Genomic DNA, 18,820 nt, shown 5'->3' with positions numbered 1-18,820 from the left:
AGCTCAAGCTACAAATGCACTCTGCCTCCCCCGGGCCCTGGTCAATCTGGCCCTTCTCCCCAGGCTACTGAGAGATGACAACATTTACCTGTTTGCATGTGTGGAGGGGCCTGTAGGACACTGGCCCCGGGGAAGATTAGGGGCATTAAGGGGGTTGGGAGGCAGGATGTCCTGGGAGCAGCAGAGGGAAGCTGTTCCAGGGGCAGGGAGATTATGTAATGGGCAGAACACAGCTGTGCCTGCTGCTGCCAAGCAAAGCCACAGCTGCCCAGTGGACCCCACCCCAGCTCCAAAGCCCTAACCTACCCTAGGCTGGGTCTTCCTAGCTGTTAGGAGTCTGTCTGCCTCACCACACTTTTGCTGTGCCAGGAGGGGTGGGGACAGCTCCTTTCAGCTCCCCAAAGCCCAAGTAAGGTAAGTTAGTAACCTTGTATCACACAGGATAGGGATGGGCTGGGTTTGTTATACCTCAGGGAGAATAATGCTCAGCTGCATGTGAAGTCTGGGGACTAGATAAAACAGGACTTCCCACAGACAGGCTCCAGTGCTCACCCCTCTGTAGGTGGTTTCATGCCTGGGGTGTGGGCTGCTCCTCAGGACTCATTTTTTTTTTTTTTTTTTCTGAAGCTGGAAACGGGGAGAGACAGTCAGACAGACTCCCGCATGCGCCCGACCGGGATCCACCCGGCACGCCCACCAGTGGCGAAGCTCTGCCCACCAGGGGGCTATGCTCTGCCCCTCCGGGGCGTCGCTCTGCCACAACCAGAGCCACTCTAGCGCCTGGGGCAGAGGCCAAGGAGCCATCCCCAGCGCCCGGGCCATTTTTGCTCCAATGGAGCCTTGGCTGTGGGAGGGGAAGAGAGAGACAGAGAGGAAGGAGGGGGTGGGAGTGGAGAAGCAAATGGGCGCTTCTCCTATGTGCCCTGGCCGGGAGTCGAACCCGGGTCCCCCGCACGCCAGGCGGACGCTCTACCGCTGAGCCAACCGGCCAGGGCCAGGACTCATTTTTTGAGCGCCTCCTAGGTGCCTGAGACCAGAACTTGAGTCCCCACTTACCAGTTGTGTGACTATAGGTGTCATTACTAGGTCCCTCAGCCTTAGTTTCTTCCTCTGCCAAAAAGGGCTAGGGCCTCCCTCCCAGGTCATGAGGACTTAATGATGCCACAGGTGTGAGGCACTGAGCCCAGCGCCTGGCATGTGGCAGGGCTCGGAAAAGAGCAGCTGTTAGCATGAGCCCTAATCTCTCCCCTCCCAGGGCTCCCCTTTATTCGGAAGGGCAGGCCTATGTGTAAATAGTCCCTGCAATGTGACAAGTGGTACGATGAAGGAATGCAAGGGTATAAGTGGGCCAGCAGTGATTCTTCCTGACAGGGCAGGGTTCCCAGAGGGGACAAGGCCAGGGTCACCATCGCCTCTGGGTGAGACACTTTCCCAGCCTTTGTCTCCTTCCACGGTTGCAGCACCTCTGGGAAGTGGCTGTAACTATTCCCATGTTACAGATCAGGAAACTGAGGCTGCTTTCTGTTGTTAATTGGCACAAAGTCATACTGTTTGTCTCTGGGGAGCCACACAAACCCTTTCCGTCTTATTGGGAGAGGTGTCATTTGAGCTGAGTCTTCAAAGATAGATGTTTCCAGGCAGAGAGCTGAGGGAGGGAGTGTCGGGAAATGCACTGCCCGGATGGTGAGAGGCTGTTGCAGGAGGCCCTGATACCTAAGCCCTTACCCTGCAAGGGGAGGTCAAGGCCCATCCAGAACTCCTGCCCCACCTCCATGGCCTCCCTAGTAATTGGGAGCAGCCAAGGATGGGGTGCCCCACAGGGTCAATCTTCGCTGTGTCCCACACTGGTAAACTCTGACAGTGTTCCCTAATCTCTTCTTTTCCAGAATGGTCAGGCCTCAGGGGAAGAAGCTGGGCTTCAGCCATCCCAGGTGAGGACCAGGGCTAACCCCCAGGGCTGGGAACTATGGGAACAATGTTTGCATGGCTGTGGAGGAGGAAGGCCTGCCCTGTCCCAACTGAGTGTGAGGCCCCTGGCCTCTCGCCCTTTTCCCAGCCCAGCCTTCCTTCTGTGCTCCCAGCTAATCCTCAAGGCAACCCTGTGCGTGGAGATCCCTCGCTCCAATCCCTGTTTCTCAGGTGAGGGGACTACGGCACCGACAGGGTCAGAAGCAGAATCCATGCTAGAGCTCTGGTTACCTATCACTCAGGCTAGGACACTTTCTTAGTTTATTTGCTCTCAGTGGCTGGGCTGGCTGTAAGGAGAGGGCTGAAGGAATGATGGGAGAGGCTCAGGTTAGCTGGGCCTGACAAGGGCCAGGAATCATCTGGGCATGTGATGCTGGAGGGGACCTGGTAGGCACACAGGCCATTGCTCAAGGCGTCCAGGTCCCAGCATGAGTTTCCTCACCCCTGCTGTCTCTGCTTCCCCCGGTTCCTTCCACACCCAGTTGTGTGAGGTCACAGAGCTGCTGGCCATGGAGGGCCTTCGGAAGGACAGAGCATGGGTAAAGCAGACCTGGGTTCAAGTCCTGGCTCCGCCCTCATCATTTCACCAGAAGCTCTTTTCCCTTCTGAGTCTCAGTTTCCTCATCTGTAAATCAGGGATAATAATAGTGCCTCCCTCATAGCAGTGATGTGAAGGACATGAGATAGCAACTGCCTGGCACACAGTGACTTTAGCGCCAGCAGCACGAGTGCCCAGTGTCTTGCTTAGCTCTGCTTCCTACCAGTGGCCACACCCTGCAGGCCTGCATCTGCCTGGGCACGGGACCTGCCATAAGCTCAACCTTTGAGATAGACTGAAGGCTGCTCTCCATGTTTGTCTTGACTCAGCTTCCTAAGATAAGGTTGCTGAGTTGCCTGGGATAGAGCAGGGTGAGCGAAGTAGGCTCCTATCCCCATTTCTGTTAGTTTCTATGGCAGCCTTGGGCCAAGAGAAGCCAGGCAAGTGGTATGGACTAGGCGCCTTGGTTTACTTGGCCTCATGTCTACAGAATCTCCTCCCATGAAGTAGCTGCCCCTAGTTGCCTAGTAACAAAATGAAGGGCTATAGGTCCCCAATGAAGAACCAGGTTGTACATTATCTTGGAGTCAAGGTTCTGGTCTGGGGGTTAAGTACAGCTTCTCATCTCAAGAGCTAGAGGGGCTGGTTGGGAGAGGACAGGAGCTTACCCAGTCAGATAGCCTCTATTTCAGCGGTTCTCAACCTGTGGGTTGCGACCCCGGCAGGGTTGAACGACCAAAACACAGGGGTCGCCTAAACCCCCTGTGTTTTGGTTGTTCGACCCCGCCGGGGTCTCGACCCACAGGTTGAGAACCGCTGCTCTATTTGATCCTAAGCCTATAACTCCTGCTCTAGAGCCGAAAATCCTGGGGTGGGGGAGATGAGGCGGGGGTGGATGGCGTGGGGAGAACCTCAAATGCCTCATTATGGAAGAAGCTTAACACACACCTGGCATCACACCAGGAGCTTTCCCTTTAGTTCTCACAACACTCCTGGAGGTAGATATTGTTACTATTCTCATTTTACAGATGAGGAAATTGAGGCCCAAGGTCAGATAGCTGCTGGACAATGGAGTCAGGTCTTGCTTGACCACAGAGCCCACACTCCCCCCAGCCCAGGGAACACTGAGTGCTGAAGAAGAACAATGGGTCCTTATAACCTCCTCCTGAAGTTCCACAATTACTAGGAACCTGCTCATCCATCTTCTCTGTTGCCCCAGAACCTCACAGTATCCCCAGTGTGGACTTCTGGGCTCAGCACACCAGGGGGCGCTCAGCCTGTGGTCGGGACCTCATCACTGTGCAGCGGAATGAGCTGGCAAAGGGCTGGTTTATCTTTTGCTTCATCAGACTTTCAGCGTGCCATCCTGTGGCACTGAGGAACCCCAAAATGAAATCTACATCCTCACCCTCAGGGAGCTCCCGAGGAGGGGGGGCAGGTGGTTACAGGAAAGCTGTGTAGTGGGCACTGTGATGGGGAAGAACATGACTGGGCGTGTAGAACTTCCATTCTGTGCCAGGCCCCATATTGGGCAGAGAAATACACCACCTTCCAGGTGCCCACATTTCTCTTGGTAGCATGATATTGCGAGCATGTCCTGGGGAACCTTGCCAGTGGCATTTGAACTTAGGGCTGAGTGTGGACCAGATGGACGGTCACTGATGAGTTTTGCAGAGGAAGAAACATTGGGGCGGGCTGTGGGGCACCGGGCCATCTTCCCTATGGAGCTGGCATTTGGCTCGGCCTCGAAAGGCAGGGTTCAGGCAGCTAGAGAAGAGGTGGGAGAGGGATTGGGAGTCAGGCGTTCTGAGTTCAGAATCCTACCTGTCTTTCCTGTTTGCTTTATAACCTTGAGTGAGTAGTTTGCTCCTCTGAGGCTCAGATGCTTTTCCTGTTGGAGAACAGAGTCCATCCTTCAGGGCTGCCCGGAGGAGGGCACAGGATATGTATAAATGAAAGACTCTAACAAGGAGTGAGGCACAATGTTGGTGTTCAATGCTTATTTTATTCATTTCAAGCAGAAAGGAGGATTTGGCGTTCAGTTGCCATAGTGTGGACAACAGTCTGGGGTTAGAGCTCCCTGGATCTTTTCAGTACCCAGGGTACACCTGGTGTCCTCAGGCACACTGGGGTTCCTTTCTTCCTTCCTTCCTTCCTTCCTTCCTTCCTTCCTTCCTTCCTTCCTTCCTTCCTTCCTTCGGGTAGACTGGGCACCCCAGGCCCCCTCCCCTGGCCATCTCCGGAGCTGGACCCCTTTGAAGTGCCTGTAGGTCTATTTTGAGAGCTGAGCGTCTCCCCCCTCCCCTCCTCTCTTCCTGTTTATGAAACCCTGATCCCTCCCGGATCCCTCTTGCTCCCCTGGCTGAGCTCAGGCAGGATGTGACTGTGGACTTTGGGGAGCCTTGGGAGCCTCAGGTGTTGGGACTTCCCTGGGACTGACTAGGGCAGGCTAGCCCACCTTCCCAGCACCTGGGACCCTATAGCTGGGCTCTGTCCCTTCTGGAGACACTACAGCAGTAAACTGCCCACTGATCCAGGGAGAAGTTCTGTTTACTATATTTCTTTGCCTCTGAGGCCCATTTTTTTTTCTAGAAACAACATCTTGTTTTAACTTCTGTTTTACAGAGGAGGAAACTGAGGCTCAGGCAGGGAGAGAGTTTGCCTGGGAATGCTCAGCGACTGAGTGGACAGTTCTTAACTTCCCACCCTGCACACTCCTGGCCTCAAGCCTCTTGCTCACCCTAGTCTCTCTACATGAAGGGCTTTTTTCTTCTGTCTGGCCAGATCCTATTCCTCCTGAGGGTCCAGCAGTACTGTCCCCTGTTTGGAAGGTTCTCAGACCTCACCCTAGGCAGATAGTTACTGCTTCTGGGCACCCACATCACCTGAGTGTAGCTTTGTGGACAGTTGTTTTGTTATCATGTATCTTTGGAGCTACCTGAGGTCAAGGCTGGCATGTGCCTTAACCTGTGTGCTTCCTAGTGTCTGGCTTCTGGCCTGAGGACAGAGCAGGGGGCCAATAGCTATGAGTGACATCCAAATGGGAGGCCAGCTGGCTGGCCTTGCAGAGAGGGCACCAATGAAATACTTAATAGGCTTTGGAAGCAAACAGACTTCAATTTTGCTCTTAGCACTTCCCCCTTCTAGCCAAGTGGCCTTGGGCAAGTCACTTTCTCTCTGGGTCTAGTTTCTTCCTGTCTGAGATGAGACTATGACTGGACCTCGCAGAATCCACATCAGCAACAGTCGAAGGAAAGAACAGCCTCATGCAATAAATGCTTAGTTGTAGGAGGCACAGTTCTCTTTGTCACTCCCTGCCAGTCCTGGCCTACCACCTGAGGCCGGCTCCGCCATCAGGGATGCCTGGGAACTGTGGACCCCTCCTCACCTGCCCATGCTGGGAGACATGTCTGGAGACATCTGCCCTACCAGAGGGGCAGCACCTGGGAGGCCCTGCAGATGCTGCCAGCTGGGGAAGGGGCTGTTGGTGTTCGTTGGGGGCAGGGATTGGCAGGTGGGCTTGGGCTGCGGCTGGCAGAGGGGGGCCCAAGGTGAGGAGCCTAAGGACCAGGGCTCTGCAGGGGGGCTCTGATCTCTCTCCCAGCTGTCTTGTTGGAGGAAGTAAATAAAAGGAAGTATCTATTAAAAAAAAAAAAAAAAAAAGGAAGTGTCTACAATCTACAGGGGGGAATGAGGCAGGGACCGAGGGGTGTGGTCTGGGGCCTGTCCTCCCCTTCTGCCACCCAGAGGCCTCACAGGCCCTGTCCACACCCTTCAGTGAGGGCAGTTATGAGACACTTTCCTTCCTGTTGCCCCTTCCTGTACCCTGCTAGCCACAGAGAATTTTATTTACCTCTTAGGGACTCAAGGGTTGGAGAGCCCAGGGCTGCCCCAGCCTCCAGACTCCTGCCTGCAGAAGCTGGGGTACAATGAAAAGCCTCGGTCTAAGGAGGCATTTCCCACAACCCCGGCAGGCCATCACCGGGCTGTTATTGGAAGCTCTGTGAGGACTGGAAGGGGAAGTCTGTGTGCATGTGGGGGCGTGTGTTTTCACACAGGGGATGTCTGTGGAAACGATTTCCGATCATCGGCCTCTATGTATTAGTGTGTGTGTCAGTTCCTGTGGGTATACTGGTGTGAGTGATGCGGCCAGGTCACGTGGAGGGGGTCTGGGCCTGGCCCCTGTCCCAGGCTACTTGCGCCTCATCTCAGACCTCTGTGGGTCCTTGCCAGGGCCTTTGGCCCCCTTGCCCATCTCAGGGCCTTGGACAATCAGGCACTTCAGGGCAGGGCTGGGTGTGGTGGCGCCTGCTCTGTAGGCTGTCATCTTGGGCCTAACCATGGGATGGTCACTATGCGGGAAAGAATGTCTACACTCTGGGTGGGGGCAGTCAGAGCCCATGGCTTGCTACTTCTGCCCCTCATTCTTTCAAGGAATGTTTATAGGCACTGGATACCCACGATGTCTGTGCCTCATCAGCTGTGTTTCGGTCTCCCCTCCTAGGATCAGAGGAGACAAGGAGGGGTGTATGCCTGGCCTCCCCTACTCCCGCAGTCATGGGCTTGGAACCTGTAGTGTCCTCTCCTCAGCAAGGGAGCCTGACCCATCCTCTGTCCCTCCTCCCTACAGAGGGGGAAGTGAGAAGGAGGGGGGTTAGGGACCCTATCTTCTGGGCTGGGACAGCATAAAAAGCAGAAGTAAGGGGAGTAATGGGCCCTCTGGCCACTGGCTTGAGCCCCACCATGCAGACCCCGGCTGATTTTCCCAGAGTTGAGAGAGACTTACTTTCCTGTCCCAGAAAGGTGAGCAGAGGGTTGGCCTGCTTCCAACAGTGTCTGTCACCATGACTCTGGGTAAGGAATGGGTTTGGGGTAGCTCTGTCCCCTGGGGTTTCCTCGTGACTGCCTGTCTTCAGGGAGAGTTCTCAGTCACAGGCAGACAGACGAGTGCAGGCTGAGACCTCAGGATGGGGTGGGCAGAGGCTGCTGTGTGGCTTTCTGCTCGTCCCACCTGGGGTTACACGCAGGCCTGATTAACTTGCAGCTTTTTGTGGCTGCAGCATTTGTGGCTTCACAATGCTGGGTACCCTGAAGATGGGGCTGGACCTGGAATGGGAAGTCTCCAGAGTGACCCTAGTACTGAGGGAGGGGGAGGATTTGGGTGGGGAGGACATGGCCCTGGGCTTTCCTGGCACTTGAGACCTGCCGACCATAGGCCTGGCAATAACCAGGGGAAGGACTTGGGTTCAAACCAGCTTCTGCTGCCTCTTCACTTTGAGCCTGGGTGAGTGAGTGTCCTCTGGGCCTCAGTTTCCTGTTCCTGAAATGGGCATAACAGCTTTTGGGATATTTGGATCAAAGTCATCAGATTGCACTCAGATGTCCCTCTCAGGTCCCCCAGAGATGGGTCACTCACAAATACTGGACTGTTCTCTCAAGTGCTAGGGGTTTGCAGGTGACATCGTCTCACCTCTTTTCCCACCCCAGGCAGACCAGCAAGAACCAAGGCTCTGCCTTTGAGTCCAAGGTCTGACATTCTGGGGGTCTGTGTGTCTTTCCTGCCTGTGTGTCTGCCCTGGATACCTGTCCATATACTTGGGCCTCACTGACTGGCTGGCAGCTGCTCATCTGCCTCTGTGTTGGGTTCTCTGTCACTGTTTGATGAGGGCCTGTCTTCACCTGTTGGGTACAGGTCATGTGTTCAGTATCTGTTGGTTCATGTCCCCATCTGTCTCTTTCTGTTGGATATAAGTCCCCATCTGTCTCTTTCTGTTGGGTGCATGTCTCCATATATCTTTGCCTGTTGGATGTGTCCCCATGTGCCTCTTCATGCTAGTTATGACTCACCCCCCTCCCCTTGCCTCTGCTTGTTGGATATGTGTTTTTCTTACCTCTGTCTATTGGGTCTGTGCCCCGATCCATCACTGCCTGCTGGGCATGCCCTCTGGCCTCTGCCTGTTGGATGACCACATTCATCAGTCTTCACCTGTTGGGTGTCTGCCTCTGCCTGTTGGGTGTCCTCTTTATCTGCCTCTACATGTTGGATGTCTGCCTCTGCCTGTTGGGTGTCTTCTTTATCTGCCTCTACATGTTAGGTGCCTGTCTCTGCCAGCCAGGTTCCTATCTGCTCCTCAGCTGCTGGAATGGCATAGGGCTTTCTCTTTGCAGGCCCACAGGGAAGATGAGGGTGGAGGGCCAGAGGGCTGCCCTAAGGCAGTGGGGAGGGGGGAAGAGAGAGGAAGGGAACGTGGTGAGGGTGTAGGCCTGGAGCTAGGAAACCACAGGCCCTGAGTGATTGGCGGCCTGGGCCCAGCCCCCGCCCTCACCCTGAACATCCGCCTTGGCCCCGCCACCTCCAAGGCAGCCCCGGATGCTGCCTGCTCCTGCCATGGTGCCTTGTCTCTGCGGGGCGAATGGAGCAGGATCCCAAGCCGCCCCGTCTGCGGCTCTGGGCCCTGCTCCCCTGGCTGCCCAGGAAGCAGCGGCCCAGGATCAGCCAGACAGCTTTACCTGCCCCTGGCTCTGGTTCTGGGTCTGGCCTCAGGCGGGACTTGGTGAGTGTGCCCAGATGAATTGGCCTGGTTGTGGCCCATGGAGCAGGTGCCTGGGCAGCCAGTTTGGCCTCAGCTGGCTTTGGGTTCTCCTAGCCCAGGCCTGGCCCTGCTGGCAGTCCAGACTTGCTTCCTGGGGAAGTGAGGTGGCACTTAAGGGTTCCAAGGTGGCATCGGCGACTGGAGGGAGGGCAGAGGGGTCTAAAATAACTATGACCTGGCAAGGAGTTTTCAGTAGATTTGTTGAAGGAACTTTTGGAGGGTGGAGCATGGAGTCTCTGGCCTTGGCTCCTACCCACCCCAGACTGGCACTCACTGGGTTGGTGAGGGAGTCTCAGGTGACTCGTGGATCCCTATGCATCTCAGTTCTGTCCTTCTGGCCAGAGGGATCCTGTCACCTATCCTGCCTAGGAACAAAAACTCAGCTTTGCCTCCCCTATATGAGAACAAACCATACTTCCTATTGAGGCAAAACTAAAACCTTTATAGCAGGGGAGGGGAGGACCCAAGGCAGATCTCTGGGTCTCAGTCAGAGCCAGGAGTTAGCTCAGCCTGGCCGTACCTGGACATGCCTTTGGGCCCAAACAGGCTGGACAATCAGAAGCCATAGGAACAGTGCTTCACTTGACCTGTCACCTTGATAGTTTGACCCTCCCTGGCCTTTGAAGCTCTTCAGTATTAAACCTGGAAGCTGGCCCTGTCAGGGCACTTTCTGGTTGGGCCCCTGCAGGGTCCTGTCTGCTGAGGTTTGGTGGGGTACACTTGGAAGGGGGGACATGCCCCCGGGTGGCCCGATGGACTCCGCATGCCCACCAGCTCTGTCCCTCTGTCAGGATGAGGGCATCCTCAAGGAGATCTCCATCACCCACCACGTCAAGGCTGGCTCGGAGAAGGCCGACCCGTCCCATTTTGAGCTGCTCAAGGTTCTGGGCCAGGGATCCTTTGGCAAAGTGAGTCCTGAGCCCACAGCTGGGAGGGAAGCACTGGTCATGTCAGAGGTGGGAGTGAGGGGGCCACCTTGGGGCTCAAAGGATCAGAGGACAAGGGTTGATGGGTCTGAGGCGAGGATGGGAGGTCACCTTAGGACCCAGGAAGGGCTATAGGTCAACATGGGGCCAGGGAAGTTAGAGGTCAGCCTGGGACCTGGAGGATGGGGTCAGCCCCTGCCCAGCTTCTCATCTGCCTTTTACCAACTGCCCTCTTAGGTCTTCCTGGTGCGGAAGGTGACTCGGCCTGACAATGGGCACCTGTATGCCATGAAGGTACTTAAGAAGGCAACACTGAAAGGTGAGTGGAGGTACCTCCCCACGCAGAGCCAGGCTGGACACAGGGTCAGGGGAGACAGCCTAGCTCTCCGGGGCCTAGTGTCTGATGCAGGAGATAGCTCTATCTCCGGGAGCTCCTGATCTGAAGGTGGAGAAACAGGCCTGTTCTCAGCCACCACTTCCCTGCACCCCACTTCATGATGAAGACAGGGTCCATTCAGAGAAGATTTCCAGAGTTAACCACATTCCCAACCCCACCCACCGCACCAGGTGCTGATGACCATAGCTGAAGGTGAATGTCTAGAAGGAAGTATGTGGGAAGTGCAGAGTGTTTGTGGTGGGGGCCTTCGGATATCAGGCGTCAGGTAGCTTGGGCAGAGGCCTTCTCTCAGCATAGTTGCTTAGTGATGTTAGAAGACTCCAAGAGAGACCTCTCAGGATGGGAAGGGGCATGAGGCAGCTGGGCAGGTCAGAGAGGGTTATTCAAAGCAGGGCCACAGAGATGGATGGCAGAGAGGTTCAGAAGGGAGCCTGAGCCCAGGTCTGGAGTTCCAGGGCTTAGGAAGGCCATGAGGGTTGTGGGTAGTGGGTTTGAGGCTGGGCAGTGACTCTTTGGTTGGCCAGGGAGCCAATGTGACCACTGACCAGGTAGAGTGGGCCTCGGTCAGGGTACAGTAGGGAAAATTGGAAGTGTTACCCTTGGGGTTGGTACTGGTCATCTGGCCCATGAAGGGCTGTCTGTGGGGTGATGTGGCTTTGGTGCCCCAAGACCAGCCTGCTGGGGGTGGGAGTATTTCCCCAGAAGGGACAGTGGGAGCGGGGGGGGGGGGGGGAGAGAAAGATGAAAAGACTTGGTCCCTCCTTTGAAGGGCCCCCAGGCTAGGCTAGAGATAGAGAGGCTGAGCAGATTCGGCAGTGTGGTGCAGTGGGTGCTGTGACCTGGGAGCCCAGGGGTGCCGTTTTCCGGTGGGAGAAGGGGGAGGCTCATAAGCAGTAGCTATCTGAGCAGTGCATTGCAGGATGAGTTGGGAGTCTCCAGACTGAAAATGGGAAAGGAAGGAGAAACTGTTAACCTGAGCAAAATTGTAGGGGCAGTTTGAAAATGGAAGGCATATTTGGGAAACAGTGACTGGAATAGCTAACTCCAGCGTGGGCCCTGCCATGTCTGGTGAGGGATACAAAAATATTGAATTAGAGGGTCAGAGGTGCTCTGGGGGGGCGGGGAGCAGAGTAGTGTAGGGGAGAGGACCCTAACTGGGCAGGTTAAGGAAGATTTCCTGAAGGAGGTGAGGCCTAAACTGAGTTGAAGAAGAAACTGCTGAAGATCAGAATTGCCTAGGGACTTTTATTCCTTTTAAAAAAAAAAAAGGCCTTGGCCAGGTAGCTCAGCTGATTTGAGCATCATCCTGATACGCTGAGATTGTGGGTTCGATTCCCAGTCAGGGCACATATAAGAATCAACCAATGAATGCATAAATAAGTGGGACAATAAATCAGTGTTTCTCTTTCTCTCTCTCTTCCTCTCTTTCTAAAATCAATCAATAAAAAATTTTAAAGTAAAAATAATAAAATAAAATTTAAAAGTACCTGCTCAGACTCATAAGTCTGAATTTGAGGCCCCAGGAACCTGCCTTTATAAGTAGCTCCTTAAGTGACTGTTCTCACCAGCCCCCCAGGCTGTAACTGGGAATTTGGGCCCCGTATTGGAATTGGGCACACACAGGAATGGGTTGTTCAGACTGGCTGGGTAGAATGGCTCTTGATGGGGCACATTTGGAGATGGGCCCAGAAGGATGGACAAGGCACCAAGGGCCCAGCCCTGGGCACTGCCAGGAAGTGTGAAGAACAGGTGGAAAGGAGAGCCTTTCTTAGCCAGGGCCTGGGAGTGGCTAGACTCTCGATGACTTCCTTTCTCCCCTGGCCAGTGCGTGATCGCGTTCGGACCAAGATGGAGAGAGACATCCTGGCCGATGTAAACCACCCCTTCGTGGTGAAACTGCACTATGGTGAGATCGCAGACCCTATCTGAGTTCCCACCTTACCTGCCAGCCTTTGCCCTGGCTTATGGGCTGCTGCCTTCCTTGCACATTGCCCATCTCCTACCTGGTAGGCAAGGGAGCTCGGGGCAGAGGGGCAGGGCGCAGCGGACTCCACCATTGCCTTTTCCCTTCTCCTCAGCCTTCCAGACCGAGGGCAAGCTCTATCTTATTCTGGACTTCCTGCGTGGCGGGGACCTCTTCACACGGCTCTCTAAAGAGGTGAGCGGGCACCCCAGTACCAGAGGGCCCCAGGATGGAGCTAGAAGGACAACAAGGCCTCACATCCTAGGGCCCTCTGAGGGACATGTCCACTGTGGCCTGAACCTGGGCCCACCCAGGACTATGTAGCAGTCCTGACCCAGGAACCTACCCTGTGTCAGAGGTCACAGTCTCAAAGCTTCTGAGAGTTTTCCCTAAGATGGGCCGAGGAGGGCTAGGCCTTGGAACTCATGCTACTGTGATGCAGGGAGCTAAGCATGGCGGTCACCTCTCCACCTCCATGCTTCCCGGGCGGCCTTGGAAAGGGCTGTGAGGACGGGGAGAAGCCCAGATCCATCCAGAAAACTAGATACTTGAATCAAAAGGATTTTTAACTGACCTAAAAGAATTTGAGCCAGATATAAAAATGGAACCATTAAGACAATTCAAGTTTAAGAGGAGAACCAAACTTTTCTTTTAATTTTTAAAATGTTATTTTAGTGTTAGAATAGGTAATACATTTATATGCTTGAAAAGAAAAATATTCATTGAGAAGTCTTCAGCTCACCCCAGCCCCCCTACCCCCACATAGGTAAACATTTTTATTGGTTTCTTGTTTAAGTTTCCCTTGTCTCTTTGGAAATACACACCATTCTGATATATGTTCTGAATCCCAACCCCCACATTTTTACATAACAGGTACTATTCTGTGATACTGTTCTGCACCTTGCTTTTTTTTTTTTTAAGACAGTGTGTCTGGGAGATCGGTTCATATCAGAACATGGGGAAACTCCTCTTTGTAGCTTACACCCCACAGCACTCCGTCACGCAGGGAGAAACAGTCCCATCTTTTGCTCGACCCTTGGGTTGTTTCCAACCTTTTGCTCTTTCCAAGCAGTGCCACAATAAGTGGCATGTATGTTAGTCGTTAGTCATTTCACAGCTCAAACTCCTTCATGAAAGGTAGGGTGGATGGCACTGGTATTTCTAAGGGTCCTCCCCAAGGTGAACCCTCAGGACCAGGAAGCTGCTGGCTGCCCAGAGCCCCAACTCCGGAAGAAGAAGCGATCGCAGCTGAAGCCCCCTCCTGCTGATTGCAGGTTATGTTCACGGAGGAGGACGTGAAGTTTTACCTGGCCGAGCTGGCTTTGGGCCTGGATCACCTGCATAGCCTGGGAATTATTTATAGAGACCTCAAGCCTGAGAAGTGAGTGAAGCTCCAGCCCACCCTGGGCTCCCTGCAGAATGCAGAGGCAGGCCCTGAGGCGTCTCCTAAGACAGGGCCACCCCAGTGGGGGTTGGTATGACTCTCCCTAAGAAATACCTTCTCCCTTGGGCTGCCCCATGAGTGGGCAGGTGGCAGTGGAGTGGTGGTGGCAGCAGGCTCACATTGGGGGGGCTGCCTAACCACTAGTGTTGCCATTACCAAGACCCAGGCACCGCCATGCAGCTGTGTTGCCTGCCATTTTGCTAATCCAGTAGGACATCTGAGGTGCCATCGTTAAAGGTCATGACTTGATACTGCCTCGCTAGGATTTTCCTTAACGTCTAAATAGCCTCAGACGGTAACTTGGGAGCAAGGGGCAGGTGCTAAGGGCGAATGAGATCTGGCTTTAGAGTGAGGCAGACCTGAATTCAAACCTTGTCTCCACCACCAACTAGCTGTATAACCCAAGGGAATTCCTTTTTATCTCCTTGGGCCTTAGTTTCCCCATTGTTAAAATGGGGTCACATTATTTCAAGGATTAGCAAAGAAGGTAGGTGATACACCTGCATAGCACCACCCCGCTCGACCCACCCAGTCATCAGATGCATCTGGGTGGTTCACCTTCTCTGGGTTGGGCCAACCTCCACAGCCCCGGTGGTGTCACCAGAACCTATCAAGGAGCCATTGCTGAGGGTCCCTGACTCCCCTGTCTTCATTGCAGCATCCTTCTGGATGAGGAAGGCCACATCAAACTCACTGGTGAGTGGAGGGCACTTGCTCCCTCAGGTCCCAGGGTCTGGCAGGATGGGCTCTTGGTGGGTCTCTGGGCTGAGTTCTAAGGGGTCCATTCTTCCTGAGAGGTTGTGCCCAGCACTCAGAAGTAGTCAAAAGCCCAGGTGCCAGACTGAGAGTGGCCTGGGTTTGAACCCCAGGCCCCCACTATGTAACCATGTTCAAGTCACTGAGCCTCTCTGGGCCTCAGCTTACTTGTGAATGTCCTGGGGGTGATGCCTTCTGGCCTCTGGGCAGGGAGGTTGGTTGTGCAGGGGGTGGCGGAAAAGGCAGGCAGGTCCTGAAGATGTGTCCTCTTGCCCTCTTTGTCACAGACTTCGGCTTGAGCAAGGAGGCCATTGACCATGAGAAGAAGGCCTATTCTTTCTGTGGGACAGTGGAGTACATGGCCCCTGAGGTCGTCAACCGCCAGGGCCACACCCACAGTGCAGATTGGTGGTCATATGGTGTGTTGATGGTGAGTTCCCAGGCAGGGATAAAGTATCCAACCCAGGCCTTGGGCCTCAGTGTCCCCATTTGTGCAGTCAGGGGACTTGATGGTCTCTAAGGCTCTCTTGTCCTCTCATAGTCACGCTGGCCTCTTCCTCCACCCAGCTGTAGTTTCTTTCCTTGGAAGGATTCCAGGCTTGTTTCCACGTGGGGTGCCCCAGCCTGGGGCTGGGCCTCTCCCCAGCCTCAGACTCCTAACTCTGCTCCTGGTGTCCTTACTAACAGAGGGGAGAGGGACAGACACAGCCCTTGATCCAGGTGAACCTCCAGCAGGCCGGCAAGAATCCTGGGAATGGAGCTGAGTGGCCTGAGTGGAGGAGGCGGGGGCATGGGAGCTGGGGACCAGAGTCTGAATAGACCCTTGTCTTCTGCAGTTTGAGATGCTGACGGGCTCCCTGCCCTTCCAGGGGAAGGACCGGAAAGAGACTATGACACTGATTCTGAAGTAAGCACTGGCTCCTCCCTCACAGCTCAAGGTCCTGTCATGCCTGGCCCCAGTTTGGGGGCCTGAATAATACACTGTACCTGCCTCAAATTCCTCCATTAATGAGACACTCCTCTGGGTGAAACATTAGGCTTTCCAGGGCCCCTTGTTCATCTACCAGGGCCTGTGGGAGGGGAATCCCAGAAGTCTTTGGGAGGTGAGTTAGTGGATGGCTTGTCTGGACTGAGCTGGAAACTAGACCTAGACAGAAGTGGGAGGGGAAATGGGCCTGTGGGGCGAGGCTCAGCCCTGATGATACCTGGGGGCTGTTTCAGGGCGAAGCTGGGGATGCCCCAATTTCTGAGCACAGAAGCCCAGAGCCTCCTGCGGGCCCTATTCAAGAGGAATCCTGCCAACCGGCTCGGTAAGCATCCCCAGCTCAGGGGAGGGGAGCGGGGTACAGCTGCAGCCTAGGCCACGGGGCCACATCTGGGGCTGAAAGGGGCCGTTGTCCTTTGTGTGGGCAGACAATGCCGCTGGCCACTCTGCTTTCTGGCTCTATGTGTGGCGTTGGGGCAGCAGGGTGACCTGTGTGTAGGGGGAAGGCAGGAACTGATTCATCCTCACTCCCCCTGGGGACGAGGACAGAGGCCCCCACACAGTTCCTCTGCCAAGGCTGCTGGCACAAGAGGACAAGCATGAGCTCAGGCATCAGAAGGCTCAGGTCCCAATCCTGGCCCCATGTCAGGTCCCACTGCCTGGAATCAGTGGTCTCTCCATAAATATTTGTTGAACAAATGAATGCCATTTATGAGCTAAGTGACCCAAGACGGTGGACTTCACCTCACAGTGCTCTAGGTCCTCGTCTTCATGGGAGAGGGTGAGCTCAAGCTCTGCTGATTAAACAAAGTCCATGAACGTGTCTGATACATACTACTTGCTCAGTAAGTCTTGGCACCTAAACCATGAGCCAGGTCCTTGGGGTTGAATGGAATGAGAGCCTATCTGGCTACTGACAAGGGCAGTGGGATAAGAACAACAGAGATGAGGCCCTCTGCATGTCTTGGACCAAGTTCAGCCTCTGTCCTGTGTGGTCTTGGACAAGTTGCTTAACCTCACTGGGCCTTTCTTCTTTCATTAGTACATTACAGCCTGATTATAAGAGGCCTCAGAGAGTGGAGAATGCTGAGTGGACAATAGGCCTTGGGGTGATGGCTGAGTGGATTTGGGGTAGCATGAGCCCATCCTTCCCCATGCTCCCAGTGGACTGCTCCATCTGATGGTCCCAGACCAGTAAGGCTACTTGGTGGCTGGAGGTTGAACCATCTGCAGACCCTCATCTTGGCTCTTTCAGGCTCCGGCCCTGATGGGGCAGAGGAAATCAAGCGGCATGTCTTCTACTCCACCATTGACTGGAATGTGAGTGTCTGTCACCCATCAGGGCTTCAGCTGATGAAGGCCTTAGGTGTGGAGCAGAGTGTGACAGCATGGCCTGGGAGGCCAGGGCTGGCCTTCCAAGGGCAAGCGTTTATGCCCCTGTTTGCCTAGCCCGTGCTCCAGTCCCGTCACCTCCTCCTGCCTGGGGCTTCCAGCAGGCATTGGGGGTGCTATGGTAACTGGAATGCTCACCCCACTTTGCAGAAGCTGTACCGTCGTGAGATCAAGCCACCCTTCAAGCCAGCCGTGGCGCAACCTGATGACACCTTCTACTTTGACACTGAGTTCACATCCCGTACACCCAAGGGTGCGTCCCTTGTCTCATTTGTTTTGGGCTGGTGCGGGCGGGAAGCAGGGAGTCAGGGGTACCTTGGGACACAGGGGCGATCTCGACTCTGGCAGGCCCAGGTGTGTGGGCAGACAGGCGGGTGGGCCTTTAACTCTTTGTCCTCATCTTGTTCTGCTTGACTCTCCCACTGCAGGGCTCTATGGACTCTTTGTGTCTGGATGAGGGGGTGGGGTGAGTGGGTGGTTAAGGCCACAGTAGAAGAGTCAGGACCCCTGCCCCAGGCGTCTCCCAGCCCACTGGGAAGACAGAACACATCAGGCTCACACTCACATCAGGGGTAAAGAATCTGACCCAGTAAAAACGAGGTGGAGATGGACTGGCAGAGCAGAGGTGACAGTGCCCACAGGTCAGGGGCAAGTTTGGGAATCTGCTTTGGCTACACTGACTGCCAGGCCTCAGTGTACTCATCTGGAACATGGACTTAGCCATAGACCCACCCAGTACTTTCCTCCCATGTAAGAAGCCAAGGAAGGGGCATCTGGGAGGGAACTTGGTAAATCCTAACACTTCTGACCAGTTATTGGTGGGGTGAGTGTTAACTCTGGAAGGCCTCCTGGAGGGACAGGTTTTAGCAGAAGGGGAGCTTTTCTCACTGTGGCTTGCATATCCCTGGTGACAGGGAGTTTAGCACTTCTCCGAGCATTTTGTCCCATCATTCTTCATTTATCTGATAAATATGTACCTGGTCCCTATTATGTGCCAGCCATTGGGGGATATATAGTGAATAAGACAGACTCCACCCTGCCTTCATATGGCTCAGGCTGTAGTGGGGGAAGAGATGTGAAAACAGCTACTGGTATGACAGGTGCAGCTTCATAGGGGTGAGGGGCTGGAAGAGCAGCCTCGGGCTGGCCTTCTCGGAGGAGAGAGTGGGTGAGCTGGGCCTCAGCGATAGACAAGGAGTGAATATCTAGTGGGAACAGCATGTGCGGTGGCTCAGAGTCTCCTTTAAGGATCTGAGAAGTCTGACCTGCTGAGGTGTGGAGCGAGGGAGAGGAGGCTAAGATCACAAGGACCTCATTGTCAAGGGTGAGGAGTTGGACTTTTTCCTCAGGGCAGAAGGGAATGTTTGAAGGGTACAGAGATAGACTTGTGGTTGGAACCATGTTTCTGGCTGCTGCACAGAAGATAGACCAAAAGGAGCAGACCTGAGGCAGGGAGGCCAGGAGGAGGCTCCCAGGAAGGGATGAGGTGTCCTAACCTAGGCCAGACACCGGATGTGGGGTCTGTTATCCTTGCGTATCAGGGCTGGGCTGGTGTAAACACACATGAACAGATGGGCTAGTTAAGGGCTGAGATGAATACTGCCCAAGCTCCCACCATAGCCAGCTGCTGAGACGAACCTGGGAGTCCCTTAGTTACCCTCTGCTGGGCTGCCCCAGGGTCGAGGGACCCTCCTCAGGCTCACATCGCCTTCCTACCCCTGTAGACTCCCCAGGCATCCCCCCCAGTGCTGGCGCCCATCAGCTGTTCCGTGGCTTCAGCTTCGTGGCCACCGGCCTGATGGAGGATGACGGCAAGCCTCGGGCCACGCAGGCCCCACTGCACTCAGTGGTTCAGGTG

The 18,820-nt window shown here is 54.8% G+C and overlaps 1 protein-coding gene across 4 annotated transcripts in view; it reads left to right on the top strand.

The window, feature by feature from the left end:
* Positions 1 to 18,820, top strand: part of RPS6KA1 (ribosomal protein S6 kinase A1) — a 40,150-nt gene that overhangs the window by 5,447 nt on the left and 15,883 nt on the right. The window contains exons 2-14 of one of the 4 annotated variants that reach the window (XM_066270011.1): positions 1,887 to 1,931; positions 9,891 to 10,007; positions 10,263 to 10,344; positions 12,248 to 12,328; positions 12,501 to 12,580; positions 13,660 to 13,766; positions 14,488 to 14,525; positions 14,873 to 15,015; positions 15,422 to 15,492; positions 15,807 to 15,895; positions 16,826 to 16,890; positions 17,113 to 17,215; positions 18,687 to 18,817. In XM_066270011.1, coding sequence (XP_066126108.1) covers positions 1,887 to 1,931; positions 9,891 to 10,007; positions 10,263 to 10,344; positions 12,248 to 12,328; positions 12,501 to 12,580; positions 13,660 to 13,766; positions 14,488 to 14,525; positions 14,873 to 15,015; positions 15,422 to 15,492; positions 15,807 to 15,895; positions 16,826 to 16,890; positions 17,113 to 17,215; positions 18,687 to 18,817 — 1,152 coding nt within the window. Of the gene's footprint in view, positions 1 to 1,886; positions 1,932 to 7,199; positions 7,310 to 8,878; positions 9,061 to 9,890; positions 10,008 to 10,262; positions 10,345 to 12,247; positions 12,329 to 12,500; positions 12,581 to 13,659; positions 13,767 to 14,487; positions 14,526 to 14,872; positions 15,016 to 15,421; positions 15,493 to 15,806; positions 15,896 to 16,825; positions 16,891 to 17,112; positions 17,216 to 18,686; positions 18,818 to 18,820 lie in introns of those variants that run through there. The other 3 variants (XM_066270012.1, XM_066270010.1, XM_066270013.1) reach the window with 3 other exon arrangements.

This window comes from Saccopteryx bilineata, chromosome 3, assembly GCF_036850765.1.
Source record: "Saccopteryx bilineata isolate mSacBil1 chromosome 3, mSacBil1_pri_phased_curated, whole genome shotgun sequence".
In the NCBI taxonomy this organism is placed as follows: Eukaryota; Metazoa; Chordata; class Mammalia; order Chiroptera; family Emballonuridae; genus Saccopteryx; species Saccopteryx bilineata.
Note: the sequence above shows the minus strand (reverse complement) of the source record. Positions and strands in the feature narration are given on the sequence as shown.